This window comes from Choloepus didactylus, chromosome 12 (assembly GCF_015220235.1).
Source record: "Choloepus didactylus isolate mChoDid1 chromosome 12, mChoDid1.pri, whole genome shotgun sequence".
NCBI classification, from domain to species: domain Eukaryota; kingdom Metazoa; phylum Chordata; class Mammalia; order Pilosa; family Megalonychidae; genus Choloepus; species Choloepus didactylus.
In genome coordinates, this window is record NC_051318.1 from 18,555,827 (window position 1) to 18,577,094 (window position 21,268).

Sequence of the window (21,268 nt, forward strand, 5' to 3'; positions counted from 1 at the left end):
TTGAGCTTCTTAGAGTAATTGTTTTAGAAAAAGCAAAAAGGATTTAAAAAAAAAAAAAAAAAAAAAAAAAAAAAAACGGCCCTCCTCAGAGATCTAATGGGTTATTGAAGTGCTAATAGACAAAGCAACCAGGGCCATTAAGGAAAGGTGCCCTGGGCAGAGAGATCAGCCTTGCTTCGGGATTTGCATATGCGCCTCAAGGCCTGATCTCCGCCCTTCCCCTTTCTGTGTTCACCAGAACTCCAAAAATCCTCTGCTTTTACTTTGGAGCTTCTCGTGTTGTTTTCCTTCTATGCCCGTCTCCTCTCTGCTGGGCTGGCTGCTCTCAGAGTCTCTGGTGTCTGGCCTCAGTCTATCTATGGTTGGAGTTTGAATCAGTAGAATGAGTTTCCGATGAGAGCAGCCACTGCAATTCTCCCTTCTCCTTCCTGGAGCTGACAGCCCCTCCTCCCCCGGGACTGAGCCTGGCAGGGAGGGGCGCGGGTCCCCTGGCCGCAAAAACTTACAGATTTCGCTGATCTCAGCAGTTCCACGTTTTCATGAGTGTTGTATGAAGTATGCCCAAAGACAGATTGCTCTGTGGTGTCCAGTCCACGCAGTTCCTGGCTTTTTACCTACTTTCCTGGAGGAGTAACTAAAACATACAGCTCACCAGTCTGCCATCTTGCCCCCGCCTCGATCCATCCATTTTAAGTTAATTTTCATGTATGGTGTGAAGCTGAGGTCCAACTTCAATCTTTTGCATGTGAATATCCAGTTGTCCCAGCAGTTTATTGAAAAGTATCTATTCCCCATTGATTTGTCCTAGCATCTTCATCAAATTTAAAAGTAAGGGTTTATTTCCAGATTCTTTTCTACTCCATTGATCTGTATGCCTATTCCCGTAACAGTACCATGCTGTATTGATTATTGTAGCTTTGCAGTTTGAGTTCCCCAACTTTGTTCTTTTTCAAGACTATTTTGGCTATTCTAGATCCATAATATTTCCATATGAATTGTAGGATCAGATAATCAATTTCAGAAGAAAGAAGAAAAAAAAAACAAAAAACAACAAAACAAAACAAAACAAAAAAACCCAAAAAGCAAAACACCCCCTACAGAGGTTGTTTAGCTTGCTAAGCTGATTAAAGCAGATACCATGGAATGTGTTGGTTGTAACTATGGGAATTTATTAGCTTACAAGTTTATAGTTATGAAGCTATGAAAATGTCCAAATCAAGGATCCTCAAAACAATGTTTTCTTCTTGAAGACTGGCTGCCAGCAATCATGGACTCCTCTGTCATATGGCAAGGCACATGGTGGCATCTGCTGATCTCTTCTTTCTTGTCCAGGTTTCATTGCTTTCAGCTTCTTGCTTCTGTGGCTTTCTTTCTTTTTCTGTATTCGTCTCGTTTATAAAGGACTCCAGTAAGAGGATTAAAACCCACTCTGAGCCACAGCTTAACTGAAGTAACCCAATCAAAAGGTCCTGTTTACAATAGGTTTACACCCTCAGGAATGGATTAGATTTAAGAACATGATTTTCTGGGGTACATACAGTTTCAGACTACCATAGAAGTTGTGTTGAATTTGTAGATCAATTTTGAGAGTGCTATCATATTAACAATATTGTTTTCCAATCTATGAGCATGGAATGTCTTTCCACTTATTGCTATTATTTCATTTCTTTCAACAATGTTATGTTTTCAGAGTATAAGTTTTGCACCTTTTTTGTTAAATTTATTCCTAATAATTTACATTCTTGATGTAATTGTAAGAGGAATTTTCTTAATTTTATTTTCAGATAGTTCCCTGCTAGTATATAGAAGTACACTTTATTTTAGTATACTGAGCTTTCACTATGCAAACTTGCTGAACTTCTTTGTAATTCTAACAATTTTTAATGTAGTCTTAGTATTTCTACACATAAGATGAAATCATCTAACAACAGAGACAGTTTTACTTCTTCCTTTCCAACGTGGACTCCTTTATTTCATTTTCTTGCCTAATTCCCCTAGCTAGAACTTTTCCTCAGTACAATGTTGAAAAGAAGTAGCAAGAGTAGGACTCTGAGCCCGGCCCCAACAAGACAGCATTATGAGCATTTGCGGCTCTGTCTCCTCACAAAAACTTTGAACAACGAGCAAGAAGTGGCAAAAAATATATTTCTCATAGCTCAGAAAACAAGTAAAGGATTACAGTAACAGAATCAAGAAAAAGGCTACTTAAAAGTGGTAGGATCTCATGTCGCCCTGGCTGGCTTCTCCCCTATCCCCCCTCATGTGTCAGGAACAGAGCCGGCCCATGCTCCCAGTGTGGGTCCCTGGTCCCAGTTCTGGAGGGAGCAGAGTAACCTTCATGCATATACTGGGAGCAAGTATGTCTGCACTAACCTGTTTGGTGGCGGCCTAAGGAACTTGCTGACCCATAACCTGCCCTGTGTGTAGAAGGCACCTCACCCAGCCCTTCTACCGAACACTGTGGGAAAACAGTCACAAGTTGCTGTTTGGGACAAGGGTTTGCTGGCTATAGGACCATGAGAAAAACTGTTTCCTAGGGAAGGACATTGTATGCATGTAAATGGGAGAATTCTTAAGGCCACAAGTGCATACCCAAGACAAGACACATGCCCAGAAAGGACTTGGGAGGCACTTGAGCTTTGGCAATTGAGCTGTTCTCTAAATTCATTGTATAGATAAGCTCTGAGGGAGAGAACTCACACAAGTCAATCAGCAAAGATTGGGAAGGGTATTTCCTTCATTTTTTGTTAGCTCCTGTCATTAAAGAAAGCTCTGTCAAAACACTTGCCGGAAACAAGCTTAAGGAACAGAGGATTTAGAGTCTAAATTCCAGTAATAACACATTTAATATCAAAATGTCTAGGTTTCAATGAAAGATTACAAAACACACAAAGAAATAGGAAGTGACGGTCCAGGCAATGTAAAAGATTAAAGCATCAGAAACTATCAATGAAATGATCATGCTGGGATATACCAGACAAAGACTTTTTAAAAAAATGGTACTAAATATGCTCAAGGAGCTAAAGGAAAACACGCACAAGAACTAAAGGAAATCAGGAAAATGATAGATGAACACAAAGAGAATATCAATGGAGAGATGGAAATCATGAAAAAGAACCCAACAGAGCTGAAGTCTACAGTAAAATTTAAAATTCCCTAGAGGAGTTCAACAGTAGATTGGAGCTGGCAGAAGAAATAATTGGTGAATCTGAAGATAAGACAACTGAAATCATGCAGTCTGAGTCACAGAAGGAAAACAGAAAGAATAAAAATGAACAGAGCCTGAAAAATGTGTGGGACACCATTAAGCGTACCAATATACACATTGTGGGAGTCCCAGAAGGAGGAGAAACGGAGAAAAGGCAGAGACAATTTTCAAAGAAATAATGGCTAACAAACTTCCAAAATTTAACAAAAGCCATTAATATACACATCCAAGATGCTCAACAACACCAAACAGGATAAATCCAAACAGACCCACACTGCAACATATTATGATCAAATTCCTGAATGCCAAAGATAAAAAGAGAATTCTGAAAGCTGCAAGAGAGTGTCAATATGTCATATACAAGAGAGCCTCAGTAATATTAAATGCCAATTTAATTTTGGAAACCATGGAGGCAAAAGGGCAGTGGGATAATATATTTAAAGAGCTTAAAGCAAAAACTGCCAACCAAGAATTCTATATCCAACAAAACTTTCAAAAATGAGAGAGATTAATACATTCCTCGATAAACAAAAGCTGAGAGAGTTTGTCACCACTAGACCAGCCTTACAAGAGATGATAAAGAGAGTTCTGCAGGTTGAAAGAAAAGGACAACAGACAATAGATCAAAGTCATATGAAGAGACCCAGGAAGAAAATGGCAGCATAGAGAGGAGTGGAAGTTAGTTAGTTCCCCTGAAGCAACTAATAAACAACCAGGAACAACTAGTAAATAATCTGGAATGACTGCCAGGGGACAATAGTGACTGTCCACATATCATACACCAACCTGGATTGGGAGGTATGCCTAAGATGGCAGCATAAAATCTGTAAGTAAGTAAAAACTGCAGACCCAAGATGGGAGCCCCCTCCCCCAATGGCAGCCAAAACTGCAAAACCTCACTGTAGTAGAAAGCAACACTCTCTGAACAAGCAAATATACCTCAGTCCTGCTTCAACTGGGGTTTTAATTAACAAATGTGGACTGCTCAATACAAGACACAAATCCCCAACAAGCAGACAGAGGCTTTTAGTGATGACTGACCTTAAAGAGACAGAAGACTTCTCTGTCCTGAGAGGAGGAGCCCAGACGACCAGGTGCTATCTCTGGCCGACAGGTGAAACTGAGGGGCTGGTGGGGGTGGGGCATGGACCTGCCCTGAAAGGGGACTTTATGCCCCTTTTTCCCAACCCCAGCAGCTAAGTGGAGAAAGCCTCAGCCATTTTCAATTCGCAGTGCTCTGACCCAGACAAGGGTGGAGACAGCAGAGTCAGAGACACAATGAACCTATTTAAATGCAGATGATAACTCCCTAAGGGGTATATCTTCCCTAAGAGGAGGGAGGTGATGTACAGCTCTACTACTGGCCTTCCATTCAGAACCAGACCCCAGAGCCTGGGGGAGAACAGTCAAAACAGAAACTAAGTGGGCCACACCTCCTTATACCAGTCAGGAGCAACAGGCTGACAGGTGCCACCTGCTGGGCAGGTTAGGAAAAGCACAGCATCTGGAGGCCTCACAGGGTGTGTCAATCTTCTAACACACACCCTCAGGGAAACTTGACACTGAATATTGCCTCCTTCTGACACCTGAGACTGTTCTGGTCTGGGAAAACCTGATTGGGGTAACCAAGGAAAGCAGATGCCTAGACAACAGAAAACTACAACCTACACTAAGAAAAACGAAGTTATGGCCCAGTCAAAGGAACAAACTTACACTTCAACTGAGATATAGGAATTGAAACAACTAATGCTAAATCAATTCAAAAAGTTTAGGGAAGATATGGCAAAAGAGATGAAGTGTATAATGAAAACACTGGGAGGAACTAAGATGGCAACTAGCTGAGACAGGGTGAAAAAAACGCCTCCATGAAAAACACTAGCTAAAAACCAGAAAGTGACCTAGAATACTGGTTATAGCAATGCACCAACTGGATGAGGGCTCCTAGCTCCAGAGGGGCCGTATACTTGGTGAAACTGGGAGTCGGCATTCTGAAAAGAGTGCGTAAGCTGGCTGGAAGACCCACAGCTCCGTGGCAGGCTGGGGAAGCCAGGGTTCAGCGTATGGAGACCAGCTGGCTGTTTTGAAAAAAAAAAAAAAGAGCGGCTCCAGTAGCAATTGTGGGAACCATGCAGAAAAACACAGCAAGAGGGGGCTGGGCTGGCCTCTTGCTGTCTGGCTGGGAAGATAGCCCGTAGCAGATGCCCTTGGGTTTGGGGGAACAGAGGGGAGAGCCGGAAGCAGAAAGAAACCCCGCGGCTAGCAGCTAGCCCCCGGAGGGCTGGATAAACTCCTGCCCGGGGCTGTGCCCACAGCCCAAAGCCCTGCTAGTAGTCCCAGAGCTGGGAAGGAGGAATGGTGCGAGGAGGAGGGGGCTGAGACGCCCCGCTCGGCCATTTTTGCTTCGGGCTGGGAGTGCGCCGCCACACAGCCCGGCAGCCCGGGGCTTCCCTTGTGGGACGGCACACACTGATGACATAGCACAGCCTTCCCTTGGCTGAGCTACTGGAGGAGCGTGGCTGGGAGGGCGGAACCGCTCTGAGAACCCAGGGACACTATGCCAAGTCTGGTGGTTTATGGATCAGCGAGAGTGGGAGGCTGGGGCTGAACTGAAATGAAGGCTTAGACTTGTGAGGCGGCCTTGAATCTTGGGGATCCTGGGGGATTTGAATATTAGAACTGCCCTTCCTCCCTGGCTACCCATACACATGCCCCACATTCAGGGCGGACAGCTCCAGCAACACACCCAAACTGAGTTCTCAAACTGAACCCACAAGAATCATTTCCCCACACAGAGTGGAAAAAAAGGTTGAGAACTGACTCGAGGGATATAGGTGACTCACAGACGCCATCTGCTGGTTAGTTAGAGAAAGTGTACGTCACCAAACTGTGGTCCTGAAAAATTAGATCGATATCCCTTTTTCTTTACAACTTGAAAGAGCCCTATCAAGCAAAACAAATGCCAAGAGGCCAAAAACAACAGAAAATCTTAATGCGTATGATAAAACCAGAAGATATGGAGAATCCAACTCCAAACACACAAACCAAAATATCAGAGGATACAGTATACCTTGCAAAATTAATCAAAGATCTACAATCGAGTAACGAAAACATGGCAAAGGATTTAAAGGACATCAAGAAGACCATGGCCCAGGATATAAGCTACATAAAGAAGACCCTAGAAGAGCATAAAGAAGACATAGCAAGAGTAAATAAAAAAATAGAAGATCTTATGGAAATAAAAGAACCTGTTGGCCAAATTAAAAAGACTCTGGATATTCACAATACAAGACTAGAGGAAGCCGAACAACATCTCAGTGTCCTAGAAGCCCACAGAACAGAAAATGAAAGAACAAAAGAAAGAATGGAGAAAAAAATAAAAAAAAAAATTGAAACGGATCTCAGGGACATGATAGATAAAATAAAACATCCAAACTTAAGACTCATTGGTGTCCCAGAAGGGGAAGAGAAGGGTAAAGGTCTAGAAAGAGTATTCAAAGAAATTGTTGGGGAAAACTTCCCCAACCTTCTACACAACATAAATACACAAAGCATAAATGCCCAGCAAACTCCAGTTAGAATAAATCCAAATAAACCTACTCCAAGACATATTCTGATCAGACTGTCAAATACTGAAGAGAAGGAGCAAGTTCTGAAAGCAGCAAGAGAAAAGCAATTCACCACATACAAAGGAAACAACATAAGATTAAGTAGTGACTACTCAGCAGCAACCATGGAGGCAAGAAGGCAGTGGCATGACATATTTAAAACTCTGAGAGAGAAAAATTTCCAACCAAGAATACTTTATCCAGCAAAACTCTCCTTCAGATTTGAGGGAGAGCTTAAATTTTTCACAGACAAACAAATGCTGAGAGACTTTGCCAATGAAAGACCTGCCGTACTTCAGATTCTGAGGGGAGCCCTGCTGGAGGAGAGACAGGGAAAGGAGAAAAAGATATAGAGAATTTTAACAGACATATATAGTACCTTACATCCCAAATCACCAGGACATTCACTTTTCTCTAGTGATCACAGATCTTTCTCGAGAAGGGACCATAAGCTGGGTCATAAAACAAGCCTCAAGAAATTAAAAAAAAAAAAACATTGAATATACTCAAAGCACATTCTCCAACCATAATGGAATACAAATAGAAGTCACCAGGACATTCACTTTTCTCTAGTGATCACAGATCTTTCTCGAGAAGGGACCATAAGCTGGGTCATAAAACAAGCCTCAAGAAATTAAAAAAAAAAAAACATTGAATATACTCAAAGCACATTCTCCAACCACAATGGAATACAAATAGAAGTCAATAATTTTTGAACTGTAATTCCACTAGTTACTTCCTACATGATATAAAATACACAAACTCTAAGGACAAATCAGTGGTTTTGAACTCAGTGTAAAATACGTAATTTCAGACAACTATATAAAGGTGGGGGAATGAAGGAGTATAGGAACATAGTTTATGTGTCCTATTAAAGTGAAGGTGGTATCAAAGAAAAACAAGATTGATAGGGATTTAAGAGGTTAATTTTAAACCCCACAGTAAACACAAAGAAATTATCAGAGAATATAACCATAGAGATGAAAAGTAGAGTTTGGGTTAAGAGAAATGGGGGAAGGGGCAATGGGGAGTTAAGAAATGAGTGTAGGGTTGCTGTTTGAGGTGAAGGGAAATTTCTAATAATGGATGGTGGGAAAGAGCATTACAACATTCTAAATGTGATTAATCCCACTAATGAAAGGATAGGGAGGGAGTGGAATGGGAAGACTAAGGCTGTATATATGTTTCCACAACTGGAAAAAAAAAAAAAAAGTCCGTCTAACTAGATGACAATTGAATACTAAGGATGAACTTAGATGGGACAGGAGGATAGAGGACAGGTGGCTCAAAGGGACACAGTTGAGACATAAGGAAAAGAAAATATAGAATGTAAGCTTCGTATCATTGTTGAATCTATTGTACTTCTTGGCTGCGCTTAATGGGATTGCATGAAAAGAATGTTCTTTTTCATGGAAAGTGTATACGTGAATTATAGTGAATGCTCAAGGATGTGCGCAGCTAACTCTCATATGTTCAGACGACAGAGCAATAGATGATGGATGATAGGGAGGGAGGGAAAGAAATAGCAATGTGACAGCAAGTTAAAGTTGGTGGATTGAGCTACCGGGGAAGGGGGTGTCAGGGTATGATGGAATTCTGTGTATGGGGCTAGTAATGTTTTTGAAACTGTTCATATAACTTTGAATTTATTTCAAAATAGAAATAAAAAAAAAATAATACGACGAGATCACAATTCTCAGACACTAAAAAAAAAAAAAAGAAAACACTGGGCAAACATAAGGTAGAAATCGAAAGTTTAAAAAACAACTGGCAGAATCTATGGAAATGAAAGGCACAACACAAGAGATGAAAGACACAATGGAGACATACAACAGCAGAGTTTAAAAGGCAGAAGAAAACACTCAGGAACTGGAGAACAAGACACCTGAAAGCCTACACACAAAAGAACAGATAGGGAAAAGAATGGAAAAATATGAGCAACATCTCGGAGAACTGAATGACAACATGAAATGCATGAATATATGTGTCATGGGTGTCCCAGAAGGAGTAGAGAAGGAAAAGGAGGCAGAAGCAATAATAGAGGAAATAATCAATGAAAATTTCCCATCTCTTATGAAAGACATAAAATTACAGATCCAAGAAGTGCAGCGTACCCCAAACAGAATAGATCTGAATAGGCCTATGCCAAGACACTTAATAATCAGGTTATCAAACATCAAAGACAAAGAGAGAATCCTGAAAGCAGCAAGAGAAAAGCAATGCATCACATACAAAGGAAGCTTGATAAGACTATGTGCAGATTTCTCAATAGAAACCATGGAGGCAAGAAGGAAGTGGTGTGATATATTTAAGACACTGAAAGAGAAAAAATGCCAACCAAGAATCCTATATCTGGCAAAACTGTCCTTCAAATATGAGGAAAAGTTTAAATTATTCTCTGACAAACAGACAATGACAGAGTTTGTGAACAAGATACCTGCTGTACTGCAAATACTAAAGGTAGCACTACAGACAGGTAGGAAAGGACAGGAGTGAGAGGTTTGGAACACAAATTTGGGTGATGGTAGCACAGCAATGTAGTACACTGAACAAAGATGACTTTGAGTATGGTTGAAAGAGGAAGGTTAGGAGCATGTGGGACACCAGAAAGAAAGAGGAAAGATAAAGACTGGGACTGTATAACTCAATGAAACCTAGAATGCTCCAACAATTGGATAAAATGTACAAATATGGAGGTATTGGGGAAAAAATACAATCAATGTAAACTAGAGACTATAATTAACAGAAACATTGTATTATGCTTCCTTTAGTGTAACAAAGGCAACATACCAAAGATAAATGCATATAAGAGGGGGACATAAGGGAGGGGTATGGGACTCTTGGCATTGGTGATGTTGTCTGAATCTTTACTCTATTTTAGTTTAATGCTATCTTTCCTTTTGTTGCTTCCTAGCTGTCATTTTTTTTTCTCTTTCTTTTTCCTTTTTCTTTTCTCTACCTTCTTTGACTTTTCCTCCTTCTTTCTGGAAGAAATGGAGATGTCCTTATATAGACAGTGGTGATGGTGGTGAATACATAAATATGTGCCTATACAGGGAGCCATCGATTGTTTACAAAGGACGGAATGTATGGTGTGTGAACAAAACCGTCTTAAAAAAAATGGGTTGATGAAGAAACCCTGAGAACACTACATTGAGTGAAATAAGACAGACACATAAGGACAAATATTGCAGGGTTCCACAGATATGAACTAATTATGATATGTAACCTTATAGACATGAAATATAAGTTACCAGGCTATAGGACGAGGCTAAAGAATGGGGAGCAGTTGCTTATGATGAGCAGAATGTTCAACTAGGCTGAACTTAAATGTTTGGAAATAGACAGAGGTGATAGCAACACATTGTGAGAATAACTAACAGTGCTGAATGGTGTGTGAATGTGGCGGAAAGGGGAAGCTCAGAGTCACGTATGTCACCAGAAGGAAAGTTGGAGGTTAAAAGATGGGAATGTATAAAACAGTGAATCTTGTGGTGGGCAATGTCTGTGATTAACTGTAAAAATATGAGAAATCTCTCTCATGAACTAGAACAAATGTATGACACTATAACTAGAAGTTAATAATAGAGGGGTATACAGGGAAAAAATATACCTATTGCAAACTATATACTACAGTTAGTAGTATTTTAACATTCTTTCATCAATAGTAACAAACATACTATACCAATACTATGAATCAGTAATGGAGGGGGGGTGGTTAGGGGTATGGAAGGATTTGAGTTTCCTTTTTTTGTCTTTATTTCTTTTCTGGATTAGTGACAATGTTCTAAATGAAAAAAAATTAATTGTGGTGATGAATACACAGCTGTATGATGGTAGCATGGGCAAATGATTATACACATTGGATCTTTGGATAATTGTATGGTATGTGAACAATCTCAATTAAAAAAAAAGTCATATGAAGAAATAAAATTCTCCAGTGTTGGTAAAAACATGAGTAAATATGAATGCCAGCATCATTGTATTTTTGGTTTTGTAAGTCTATTTTTTACTTCCTGCAGGATCTAAAAGGCAAATTCTTAAAATGTAATGAAACACCAGTGGTTGTGAACTTGTAATACATAAACATGTAACGTGACAAGAACTACATAAAGTTGGGATGATGGAGGGGTAAAGGAACATAGTTTGTATACACTACTGAAGCTGTTATCAAAGCAAACAAGATTGTTGTAGATTTAGGATGTTAAACTGAAGTTACCTAACTACTAAAGAATACGCTAGCTCATAGAGACAGAAAGTAGAGTACAGCTTGTGAGGGATGGGGGGAATAGGGAACAAATGCATAATGGATGTAGGGTTTCTGTTTGGAGAGATGAGAAAGTTTTAGTAACGGAAGTTCGTAAGAGTATCACAACACTGTGAAAAGAATTAATCCCAATGAATTGTATGCTTGGGAGTGGTTGAGATGGGAAAATTCATGTTGTATGTATGTTCCAACAAATTAAAAAAAAAAGAAAGAAAGAAAGAAAGAGCAATGAAAAAGAGACAAGGACAATTAGAAGCAATACGTGAACTGGATGGGATTAATAAGGGGGGAAAAAGGCTCAAAAGGACATTTTTGGGACTATGAAAAATTGGAACATAGTATAAACTTTACATCAATGTCAAATTTCTTGAATTTGATAGCTGCACTTTTTACACAGGTGAATATCCTTGTTTACACAAGTGAATATCCTCGTTCTTTAGGAAATGTCCACAGCAGTATTAAGTGTTCAAGGAGCATGATGAATATAATCTACACTCAAATGTTCAGAAAATGGACTGCCAGATAGCTAGACAGGCAGATACATGGAAAGAGAAATGGTCTGATAGATGAACAGATAGAATGATATGGCAAAAGTGGCAAAATGTTAATGGTGGTGGATCTGGGTATCTGGGTGGATAGGGCTATGTTGGAGTTCTCTGTATAGGGTTTGTATTATTCCTGGTAACTGTCCTCTATGTTTGAAGTTATTTCAAAATTAAAAGTTAAAAAAAAAAAGTAGCAAGAGTAAACATCATTGTCCTGTTCCTGATCTTCTAGCCTTTCACCTTTAAGGACAATGTCACTGTGGGCTTTTCATAGATGCCCACAGTTTGAAGAAGTTATCTTCTATTCCTAGTTTGTTGAGTGCTTTTATCAAAAGAGTACTGTACTTTACCAAATGTTTTTTGACTTCTATTGAGATGATCATGTGGTTGTTGTTTTTTATTCTATTGATATGTTGCCTTACATTAATTTATTTTCTTATGGTGAACCAATCTTTCATTCCTAAGGTAAATCCCACTTGGTCATAGCACATAGACGTTTTAAATTTTGCTGACTGACTGCTCATTTTTTTTTGAGGATTTTTGAGTCTATATTCATAAAATATATAGTTTTCTCTCTTTTTTTTGGCATTGTCTTTGGTTTGTTATCAGGGTAATACTAATTTCATAAAGTGAATTGGGAAGTGTACTTTTCTTTTTCTGGAAAAGATTGCTTAGAACTGATGTTAACCTTTAAACATTTGCCAGAATTCTCCAGTAAAACCATCTGGATCTGGCAAGTTTTTAAGTTACAAATTCAATTTCTTAAGGCGTTATAGAGCCGTTGAAATTATCTATTTCTTATTAGGTGAATTGTGGTGGTTCGTGTTTTACGGAAATGACCCATTTCATTTGAAATTGAAAACTGTCAAATCTATGTGTGGAGTGTGGTTTTGTAGTATTCCCATGGTATCCTTTTGATGTCTGCAGTTTCTGTAGCAATGTCTCTGATCTGTTCCCGATATTGGTAATTTGTTTCTCCTCCAGATTTTTCTTTGCTACAGGTTTGTCAATTTTACTGATCTTTTGAAAGAACCAAATCTTTCTGTCATCAAATTTCCCTATGGCTTTTCTGTTTTCATTTTCAATTTCTATTCTCATTTTAATTTTCTTTCCTTCTGCTTGCTTTGAGCTTATTTTGCTTTTCTTCTATATTCTTGAGATTGAAACTTAGGTTATTTATTTTTTACTGGTCCTCTTTTTTTTTTTTTTACTGCATTTAGTGTTATCAGTTTCCTTCTCAGTGCTACTTTAGTTGTGCTCACATTTTGAAATATTTTATTCTTATTCAGCTCAATGTATTTTTTTTTCCCCTCAATATCTCTTCTTCAGCCTACGGACTATACAAGACGATTGCTTATTTTCCAAGTGTTGGAGATTTTGCTTTATCTTTGTTACTGATTTCTACTCTGACACCACTGTGGTCTGAGAACACTGCCTGTAGGATCTCAATTCTTTTAAATTTGTTGCGACTTAACGTTATGGCACAGGATATCGGCTATCTTGGCATATGTTCCAGACCCTTGAAAAGAATGTGTATTCTGCTGTTTTGGGTGTTCTGTAAATGTCCTTAGATCCTGTTCATTTATGTCGTTGTTGAGTTCTTCTATATCCTTGCTAATTTTCTGTCTAGTTGTTCTATCAATTTTGAAACAGGATGTTGACATCTTCAAAAACAGTATGGATCTATTTCTCTCTTCACTTACACAACTGAAAAATATCATGTACTTCTTTCTAGCCTACAAGATTTCTGATAAGAAATCCACTTTCATTCTGATTGTTTTTTCCTATAGGGCTCCTTTCAAGAGTTTTGTCTTTAATTTTCAGAAGTATAATCATGATATACTTTGGCATGGATTTCCTTGGGTTTATCCTGCTTGGGAAAATCTTGCTTCTCTTAGCCTCGTCAATCTGTAGACTTACTTCTCTTGCCAAATTTGGGGAATTTTCAGCCATTATATCTTAAAGTACTTTTCCAGTCCCACTCTTTCTCTTCTTCCCAGACTCTGACGACAAATATTAGAGCCTTTATTATAGTTCCACATGTCCTGAGGCTCTATTCCTGCCCCCACCCCGGTCTATTTTCTCTCTGTTGTTCAGATTGGGTAACTAATATTGCTCCATTTTCAACTTTACTGAATTGTTTCTTTGTCCCCTCCATTCTGCTGTTGAGTTCATCCACTGGGCTTTTTATTTTGGTTATATTTTTCATTTCTAAAATTGCCATTTGGTTTTTTTTTTTTTAATGTCCTTAATTTCTTTGCTGAAACACCTTTCTTTTTTGAGGCTTTCTATTTTTCATTTGTTTCAAGAATATTCATAATTGCTCATCAAAGCATTTTTTTTGTCTTGATTGCTTTACAATATTCAATGATTCTGACATTTCTGTCATCTCAGTGTTAGCATCTTTTGATTGTCTTTTTTCCATTCAGTTTGAGATCTTTCTGGTTCTTGGTATGGTGAGTGATTCTTGATTGAAACTTGAACATTTGTATTATGTTATGAGACCCTGCATCTTATTTAAATCTTCTGTTTTAGCTGGCTTTCTCTGATACCACCCAGCAACAGAAGCAGGGGTGGGGCAACACCTCTGGGGTAGAAGGGCTGCATTTCTGCCACACGGAAGTAGAAATCCAGGTCTCCCACTCAGCCCCCTTTGAAGTCCAATGTAGTAGGCTCTTTATTGCCTCACAAGGATGGAAGTTGCCATTTGGCCTTGGCTAGCCAAGGTGGGGATGGGGCTGTAGTTTTTCTGTGGTGTCTGGCTCGAATAGAGTATTTATTGCCTAAAACTTTTCTGATCCTTTGACTAGAGAAAGCAGGCTTTTCTTGGGGCTTTTTTTTTGTCTCAGCTTATTGGTATTTACTGGTTGCCAGCTTCTTTAGCTCCAAATCTGGGATATATGTAGGGAACTCACTACCATGGGTCCCAAGGTTCCTAACCAGTCTGCCTTCTTCTCTAACCAGTCTGCCTTCTTCTCTCACCATTCTTCTTATGTTTGCTTTACATACAACGTCCAGGATTTGTAGTTGTGCTTAGTGAGAGGAAAAAGGAAAAGTACATCCCTCCAATTTCCCGAAAACTTGTCTCTGTTTTATTTTTACTATTAACCTAATTCCTAACAATTAAGAGCCTTCTATCATATGATATATTTCTAATATACCTGTTGAGTATTCAATAAACATTTAATGTTCCAACCACATTTGGCAGTGACAAGGTACCATATAGGAAAGAAGAAATGAAATAAGCAAAATAATTCTGTCTCTGGGAACTAAAATTTAATTAGGCAGGCAGGACAAAAACATATAAAGACATGATTTTTGAAATAAAGGTAAATATATACAAAATTCCAATATTGTACCGAATGAAGAAGAAAAGCAAGTTACAGAAAAACAGTAAGAATAATTGGGTAAATCAGCATGAGAACTGAGATTATTTTGAAGGAGAAAGGAAAATTCAATAAAAAAAAGAAATGGAAAAACAATAGCACTAGTCAAAAAATCTACTGAATATGACAAATAAGTTTCATACTAGATAATAAGAATGCACGTTCAGTACTTTTATTAAAATTATCACTACATTATTGTTTTAATTTTAATTATTAAATGCCCAAAATATTACCTATCACGTTCCATTTGTCTTAGATGATCATTTTTTATAGCTTCAATCACCAGGTTAGTATGTGGGTCATCCTGGGAAAACAATGAGAAAAAAAATGAGTAATTTAGAAGTAAACACCGAGAATTTGGATTTTTAATCAACCTTACCACTAGTTTTATAAAATGGAGATTAAATTGATATTTCTAAACAATTTTCCCTTAAGTAAAATAGAACTTTTTTTTTCTTATTCTGATTACCTATTCCATCTTCCATTGAACTAGCAAAGAATCTGAACGGCTAATGAAAGGGTCAGACTGGAAAAAATAGGACCAAATACAAAGAAGATATGGTTGTTAGTAAAAATTTGTGACATTATAAATTATAAACTCAAATATAAATGCTTTAACGACCATTAATTGCATAGCATGCTCCATATCTCTACTCCTATTAAGAACACAGATGATTTTTATATATTATTTTTTCTCATTATGAAAGTAATATATAACAGCTACCATTTACCCATCACTATGTTCCAAGGACAATTTTAAGTACTTAATTCATTTAATCCTAAAAATAACCCTATTTGACTGGTTATTATAATTAGTCCCATTTTATATAGAAACTGAGGCACAAGGAGGTTAAGTAATGAGTGGTAGAGCCAGGCAGTCTGGTATCAGAGCTACACTATTTTACCATTAAACCACTATATAATACAAATGCAGAAAAATCTATTAAGTTCAACAATATTAAACTGACATTATTCTACTATTTTGATTTATAACCAAAGGCAATGTCATATGGTTTAACTTAGCATAAACTAATATAGTAATATACCAATAATTTATCTATAAAAATCTGGAAAATATTTTTAAAACATTAAGAAAAATACTTAAAATTTAAAAGAATAAGGAATTACTTTGTTTCATTCTTGATATATTTAGTACATGGTTTAGGATCCCTCCACTCAAACACTGACTGAAAAAAAGAAAAAAGGCCATAGAAAAGGGTTTGGGGGTTCTCTGGTTAAGAAATTATTCTTATGAATGATACATAATCTTTATTTTTAATAAGACGTTCCTTTTTTTAAAAAAACCATAATCTCTAGCCCCAATTTAATGAAGAGTACCAATCTCAACCTAATCTAAATAATGAATGAAATGTATCAATGATAAAATACATTAATGTAGAGCTGGGAGAAACCTAAGTCATCCACTCCACTTTTCTCATTTCTGAAAACAGAAAGCACAGATGACTAAGAGTTGGCTACATAACAGCCTTCTTCATACTCACATTTGGTGAAATATATTTGTCATCTTCATCAATTTCTAATGGAACAGCAATCAATTTTTGGAATGCCTTCTTCATTTTTTCCCGGTCTCCAACAGCAAAATAACTAAGAATTAGGTTGAAGCCAGCCTTCAGATTTGGTGCCATACTCATTATATGCTCAAATGAATTAATCGCATCTGAATACTGACCAGTTTTAATAAATGTGACACCAATGTTCTGCATTATTTTAATCCTAAAAATAAAGAAACAATGGATTAGTTTTAAAAGTCTGAGCTCTTTAGTCTGGCACTCAAAGCCACCTCACAAATAGATTCCTCCTTTTCTTTCCCATCTTACTTCTGTTTTGTTAAAGACTTACAGAGGTATCATTTACATGTAAGTGTATGATTCAATGACCACTGCTATATTTATAAACTTATACAACCATAATCATAATCTTATTTTAAATCATTTCCATCACCACTAAAAGAAACCCCATAACCATTAGCAGTTATTCTTCATTCTCACTCCCAGCCCTGAGAAATCATGAAACTGCTTTCTGTCTCTATGGATTTGCATTTTCTAGACAATGCATATAAATAAAATAGAATCATACAATATGCAATTTTTTGTGGTTACCTTGTTTTACCTAGCATAATCTTTTTTGAGATTACTCCATACATGTACATGTCTCAGTACTTCATAACTTTTTAATTGTTGAGTATTATTCCATAGTACAGATATACCACATTTTGTTTATCTATTATCTAGTTGATGGACATTTAGGTTGTTTCTACCTTTTGACCAGTATGAATAACATTGTTATAAACATTCATGTATCAGTTTTTGTATGAGCTTGTTTTCATTTCTCTTGGTTATATACTTAGGAGCAGAACAGCTAGGTTAAATGGTAACTCTATGTTTAATGTTTTAAGAAGCTGCCAAACTATTTTCCAAAGTGGCTGCCATCATTTTACACACCCACTGTATGAGGGTTCCAATTTCTCTACATCCTTGACAACATTTGTTATTTCTTTTTTTGGGGGGGTGGGGGATGGGGATGGGGGGGTTAAGGTTTTGGGTTTTTTTCCCAAACAGGAGGCATTTTATAGGCAAGGTAAACCAGAACATATTGTATTCAGATAATTTTGTTTTTTTTTAAATCAAAAAGATTTAAAGTGGTCAATATTGATAGAAAAGATGATAAACATACATTTCAGATTATAACCAATGAAAAAAATAAAGCATTTTTATAGACTTAAAAGTGTCATTAGTGCATTTAGTTTTGGGTAAAGAACTCAAAATTTAAAATACCTCTAAAATAATACAGAAATACTAAAATAATACTAGAAATAGAAATCACCCACATACCGAGGTCATTTTAATAGGCTACCATCGTTTAAACGTAAGAAAAGTAATATCTTGGTTCCAATTAGTGAAACCTTTAAAAAGACTGTCTTTAACAGCCCAATTATAAAATGGGCAAAGATATGAAAAGACAATACTCTGAAGAGGAAATACAAATGGCCAAAAAACACAGGAAAAAATGTTCATCTTCACTAGCTATTTGCATCTTAATGCAAATTAAGACCACAATGAGATACCATCTCACACCAATTAGAATGGCTGCCATTAAACAAACAGGAAACTACAAATGCTGGAGAGGATGTGGAGAAATTGCAACTCATTCATTGCTGGTGGAACTGTATAATGGTACAGCCACTCTGGAAGACAGTCTGGAGGTTCCTTAGAAAACTAGATAGAGAGTTACCCTTCAATCCAGTAAATTCACTTCTTGGTATATACCCGGAAGGTCAGAAAGCAGTGACACGAACAGATATCTGCACAACAATGTTCATAGCAGCAATATTCACAATTGCCAAGAGATGGAAACAATCCAAATGTCCTTCAACAGATGAGTGGATAAACAAAATGTGATACATACACACAATGGAATACTACGCGGCAATAAGAAGGAACAAGGTTGTGAAACATGACAACATGGATGAACCTTTAAGACATAATGCTGAGTGAAATAAGCCAGGCACAAAAAGAGAAATATTGTATGTTACCACTAATGTGAACTCAGTGATAAATGTAAAATAAATGGTTTATATTGTAGAATGTAGGAGACCTAGTGATAGCAAATATTGAAGGGGGAATGATATTCTAATAAGAACAGATAAGCTATGGAGGGTAAACTTAATGTTATGGGACTACTCAGGAACAACTATGGTTTGTTAATTTTTGGGGGGTATGACAGGAACAAGTTGGCAGCAATGTAGTTATTTTAGGTTAATTGTTTTTCTTATTCCTTTGTTTGGTTATAGTTTGTTTATTTTCTAGGGGTAGGGTAGGAACATGTTGGAAGCAATGTAGTTATTTTAGGTTATTTGTTTTTTCTTATTCCTTTGTTTCGGTTTTGCATGAAATGCTGTTTTTTTACTTTCATTGTTTGTTTTTTAATTATTTTATAAAGTTAAAAAAAAGACTTACAAAAAGTAAATAAGTAAATGAACAATGGGGGGAGGAGGGGAATGGAATGTTTTAGATATTCTTTTTTATTTTAATTTTATTTTTATTTTTTGGAGTAATGAAAATATTCAAAGATTGTGGTGATGAATGCATAACTCTATGATGATACTATGAACAACTGTACACTTTGGAGGACTGTATGTTATGTGAATATATCTCAATAAAATTGCATTTAAGAAAAAAAAAGATTGTCTTTAGAGAACCTTATTTGAGGACAATGCTTTTTCAGACACATTCTGATAATTCAAACTCACTTTATAGCAGAACTATAGATTACATTGCTTTCTCATCTTTTCGAAAAGACAATGGCAGAGTTGCTAGACTAAAACTGAGATCTTTAAAGGTATGCAATAAAAATATCCCCACAATGATGGTAAGGAAGCTACTCAAAGTACCAGCAACACAATCAACAGGCATGTTTTCCCACTCCTTAAAAAGAATAGCTGAACAAGTAAAAACTCATGTGGTGAAGAACACGTCATATTCTGGCATCACAATGGAAGTGTTGAATATGTCCAGGTCCCTAGGGATTCAGATAATTGATCTGTGTGCTCACACAGACTATCAGGCTCAGACTATCAAGCCAGAGGGGGTTGCAGCACAGGATTTCCAGCAAGCAGTTCTTTAATACCGTTGCCCAGGCCTTTGACACAGTAGACCAAAAATGCTCCCATCACAGAGCAGATTGTTATATACACAAGAACGTTGGTCTGTCCCAGGCAGGGCCCCAAACATCATGAACACAGTGACCACAAGGCTTGCAAACGCCACAAAAGCTGATCACCTAGCTTGAGAGACAATGCATTTAAGGTCTCTCTCTCCTCTTCTTTTGGAGCATGAATGACCATAACTGTAGACCCTAGAATACTTAACACTTAATTTTCCCATGAAGATTAAGTCTTTCATTTAGAAAGTAAGAGGAAAGAATGGCACTCACTAACACACTGAGAGCTCCCAGTGGAGTCACTAACATGCCTGGAGCAAATGCATACACAGCGAAGTTGGCCACCTCACCAGCTTCCATTGATATCAGTTCTGCTTATTCTTAAGGATATGCAAGGCCACCTTGATCTGCTCTCATGGAGCCTTTTCTGGCAAGTCACAGGAGGTTTTTTTCTTTTTTTTTTTTTTCCAAAATGAAATTCCCACTAATGAAAATGCTGGAGCTCATAGCCAATTCCAGACCAATATAAAAGTCGTATTTTCCACTTCCCTGGATCATTTTGTTTTCTACTTAAGAAATTCCTGTGAATCATACTGATTACAAAACAGAGAAATTGCTGGTACTGGAGGCAGGACAATGCAGTCTTCAAATAGTTTGAAAACAGGACATGGGCATGACTATCCTGTAAGGTATTAGTTACTCCACTATTCTGAGACCTGATAATGCTCTGCTCCCATTTCCTCTAAATGAAGGTCAGTCACAGCGGGGAGAGCCCAGGTCTGCAGGCCGGCCATGCAGCTGCCCTCATCCATTCAGCCAGGTCACCGCGGCTCACAGCCACCGTCGCTCCCACCTGCACTTGCGCGGCCATTGCCCTCATCTCTGTCCTGTAGGAGGTGTGAGCAACCTGGGCTGCAGCCCTGCACACTACCTCCTCCATGGTGGAGCCCTGAGGGGAATCTGCCTGGGAAGACCTCCATCCCGCCACTGCCCCCGCTGGGATCCAAGGGCCACCACTGAGGGGCGGTTAAGTTTTTATTTCATAATCATAAGCTTGACTCTGCAACCCAGCTAGACATGGAAGGGGTGGGTGGGTAAGGAAATGTAGAACCCAAAGAACTGCAGTGAGAGCACAAAGATGATGGAATACTGAGAGCAGCCCAGAGGTGGCTGAGTGCTGTCCTGAGCCACAGAAAAAATGGTCTGTGGTTAAGACAAAACACAAATCAAATTTATTAGACTTCTCCACAGTTGGCAATGATGACCTTGCTGGTCTTGCCATTCCTCTACCCTCCACAGCTTCCACAATATTCATTCCCTCTTTCACCTTGCCAAAGACCACGTGCCTGCCATCAAGCACCACTCCGTCTTAGCAGTGCAGATGAAACAATGGGAAACATTTGTGTTGGGTACAGCACTGGCTATGGACAAGATACCAGGACTCATATGCTTCAGGATGACGTTCTCATCATCAAACTTCTCCCTGTGGATGGACTTGCCACCAGTGCCATTATGCCATGTGAAGTCACCACCCTGGCACATAAACCCAGGAATAATTCTGTGAAAGCAGAAACAAT

At 38.0% G+C, this 21,268-nt stretch overlaps 1 protein-coding gene and 1 pseudogene across 7 annotated transcripts in view; both read right to left on the bottom strand.

Moving 5' to 3' along the window:
- Nucleotides 1-21,268, bottom strand: part of IFT88 (intraflagellar transport 88) — a 165,700-nt gene that overhangs the window by 117,825 nt on the left and 26,607 nt on the right. For all 7 annotated transcript variants that reach the window (XR_005211244.1, XR_005211243.1, XM_037800627.1 and 4 more), the window contains 2 exons: nt 16,514-16,745; nt 15,245-15,315 (listed from right to left, as the gene is read on the bottom strand). Coding sequence is in view for 5 of the 7 variants with exons in the window: in XM_037800627.1 (XP_037656555.1) it covers nt 15,245-15,315; nt 16,514-16,745 (303 nt within the window). In the remaining 2 variants the exon portion in view is untranslated. The remainder of the gene's footprint in view (nt 1-15,244; nt 15,316-16,513; nt 16,746-21,268) is intronic.
- On the bottom strand, nt 19,301-21,161 carry LOC119507415 (annotated as a pseudogene).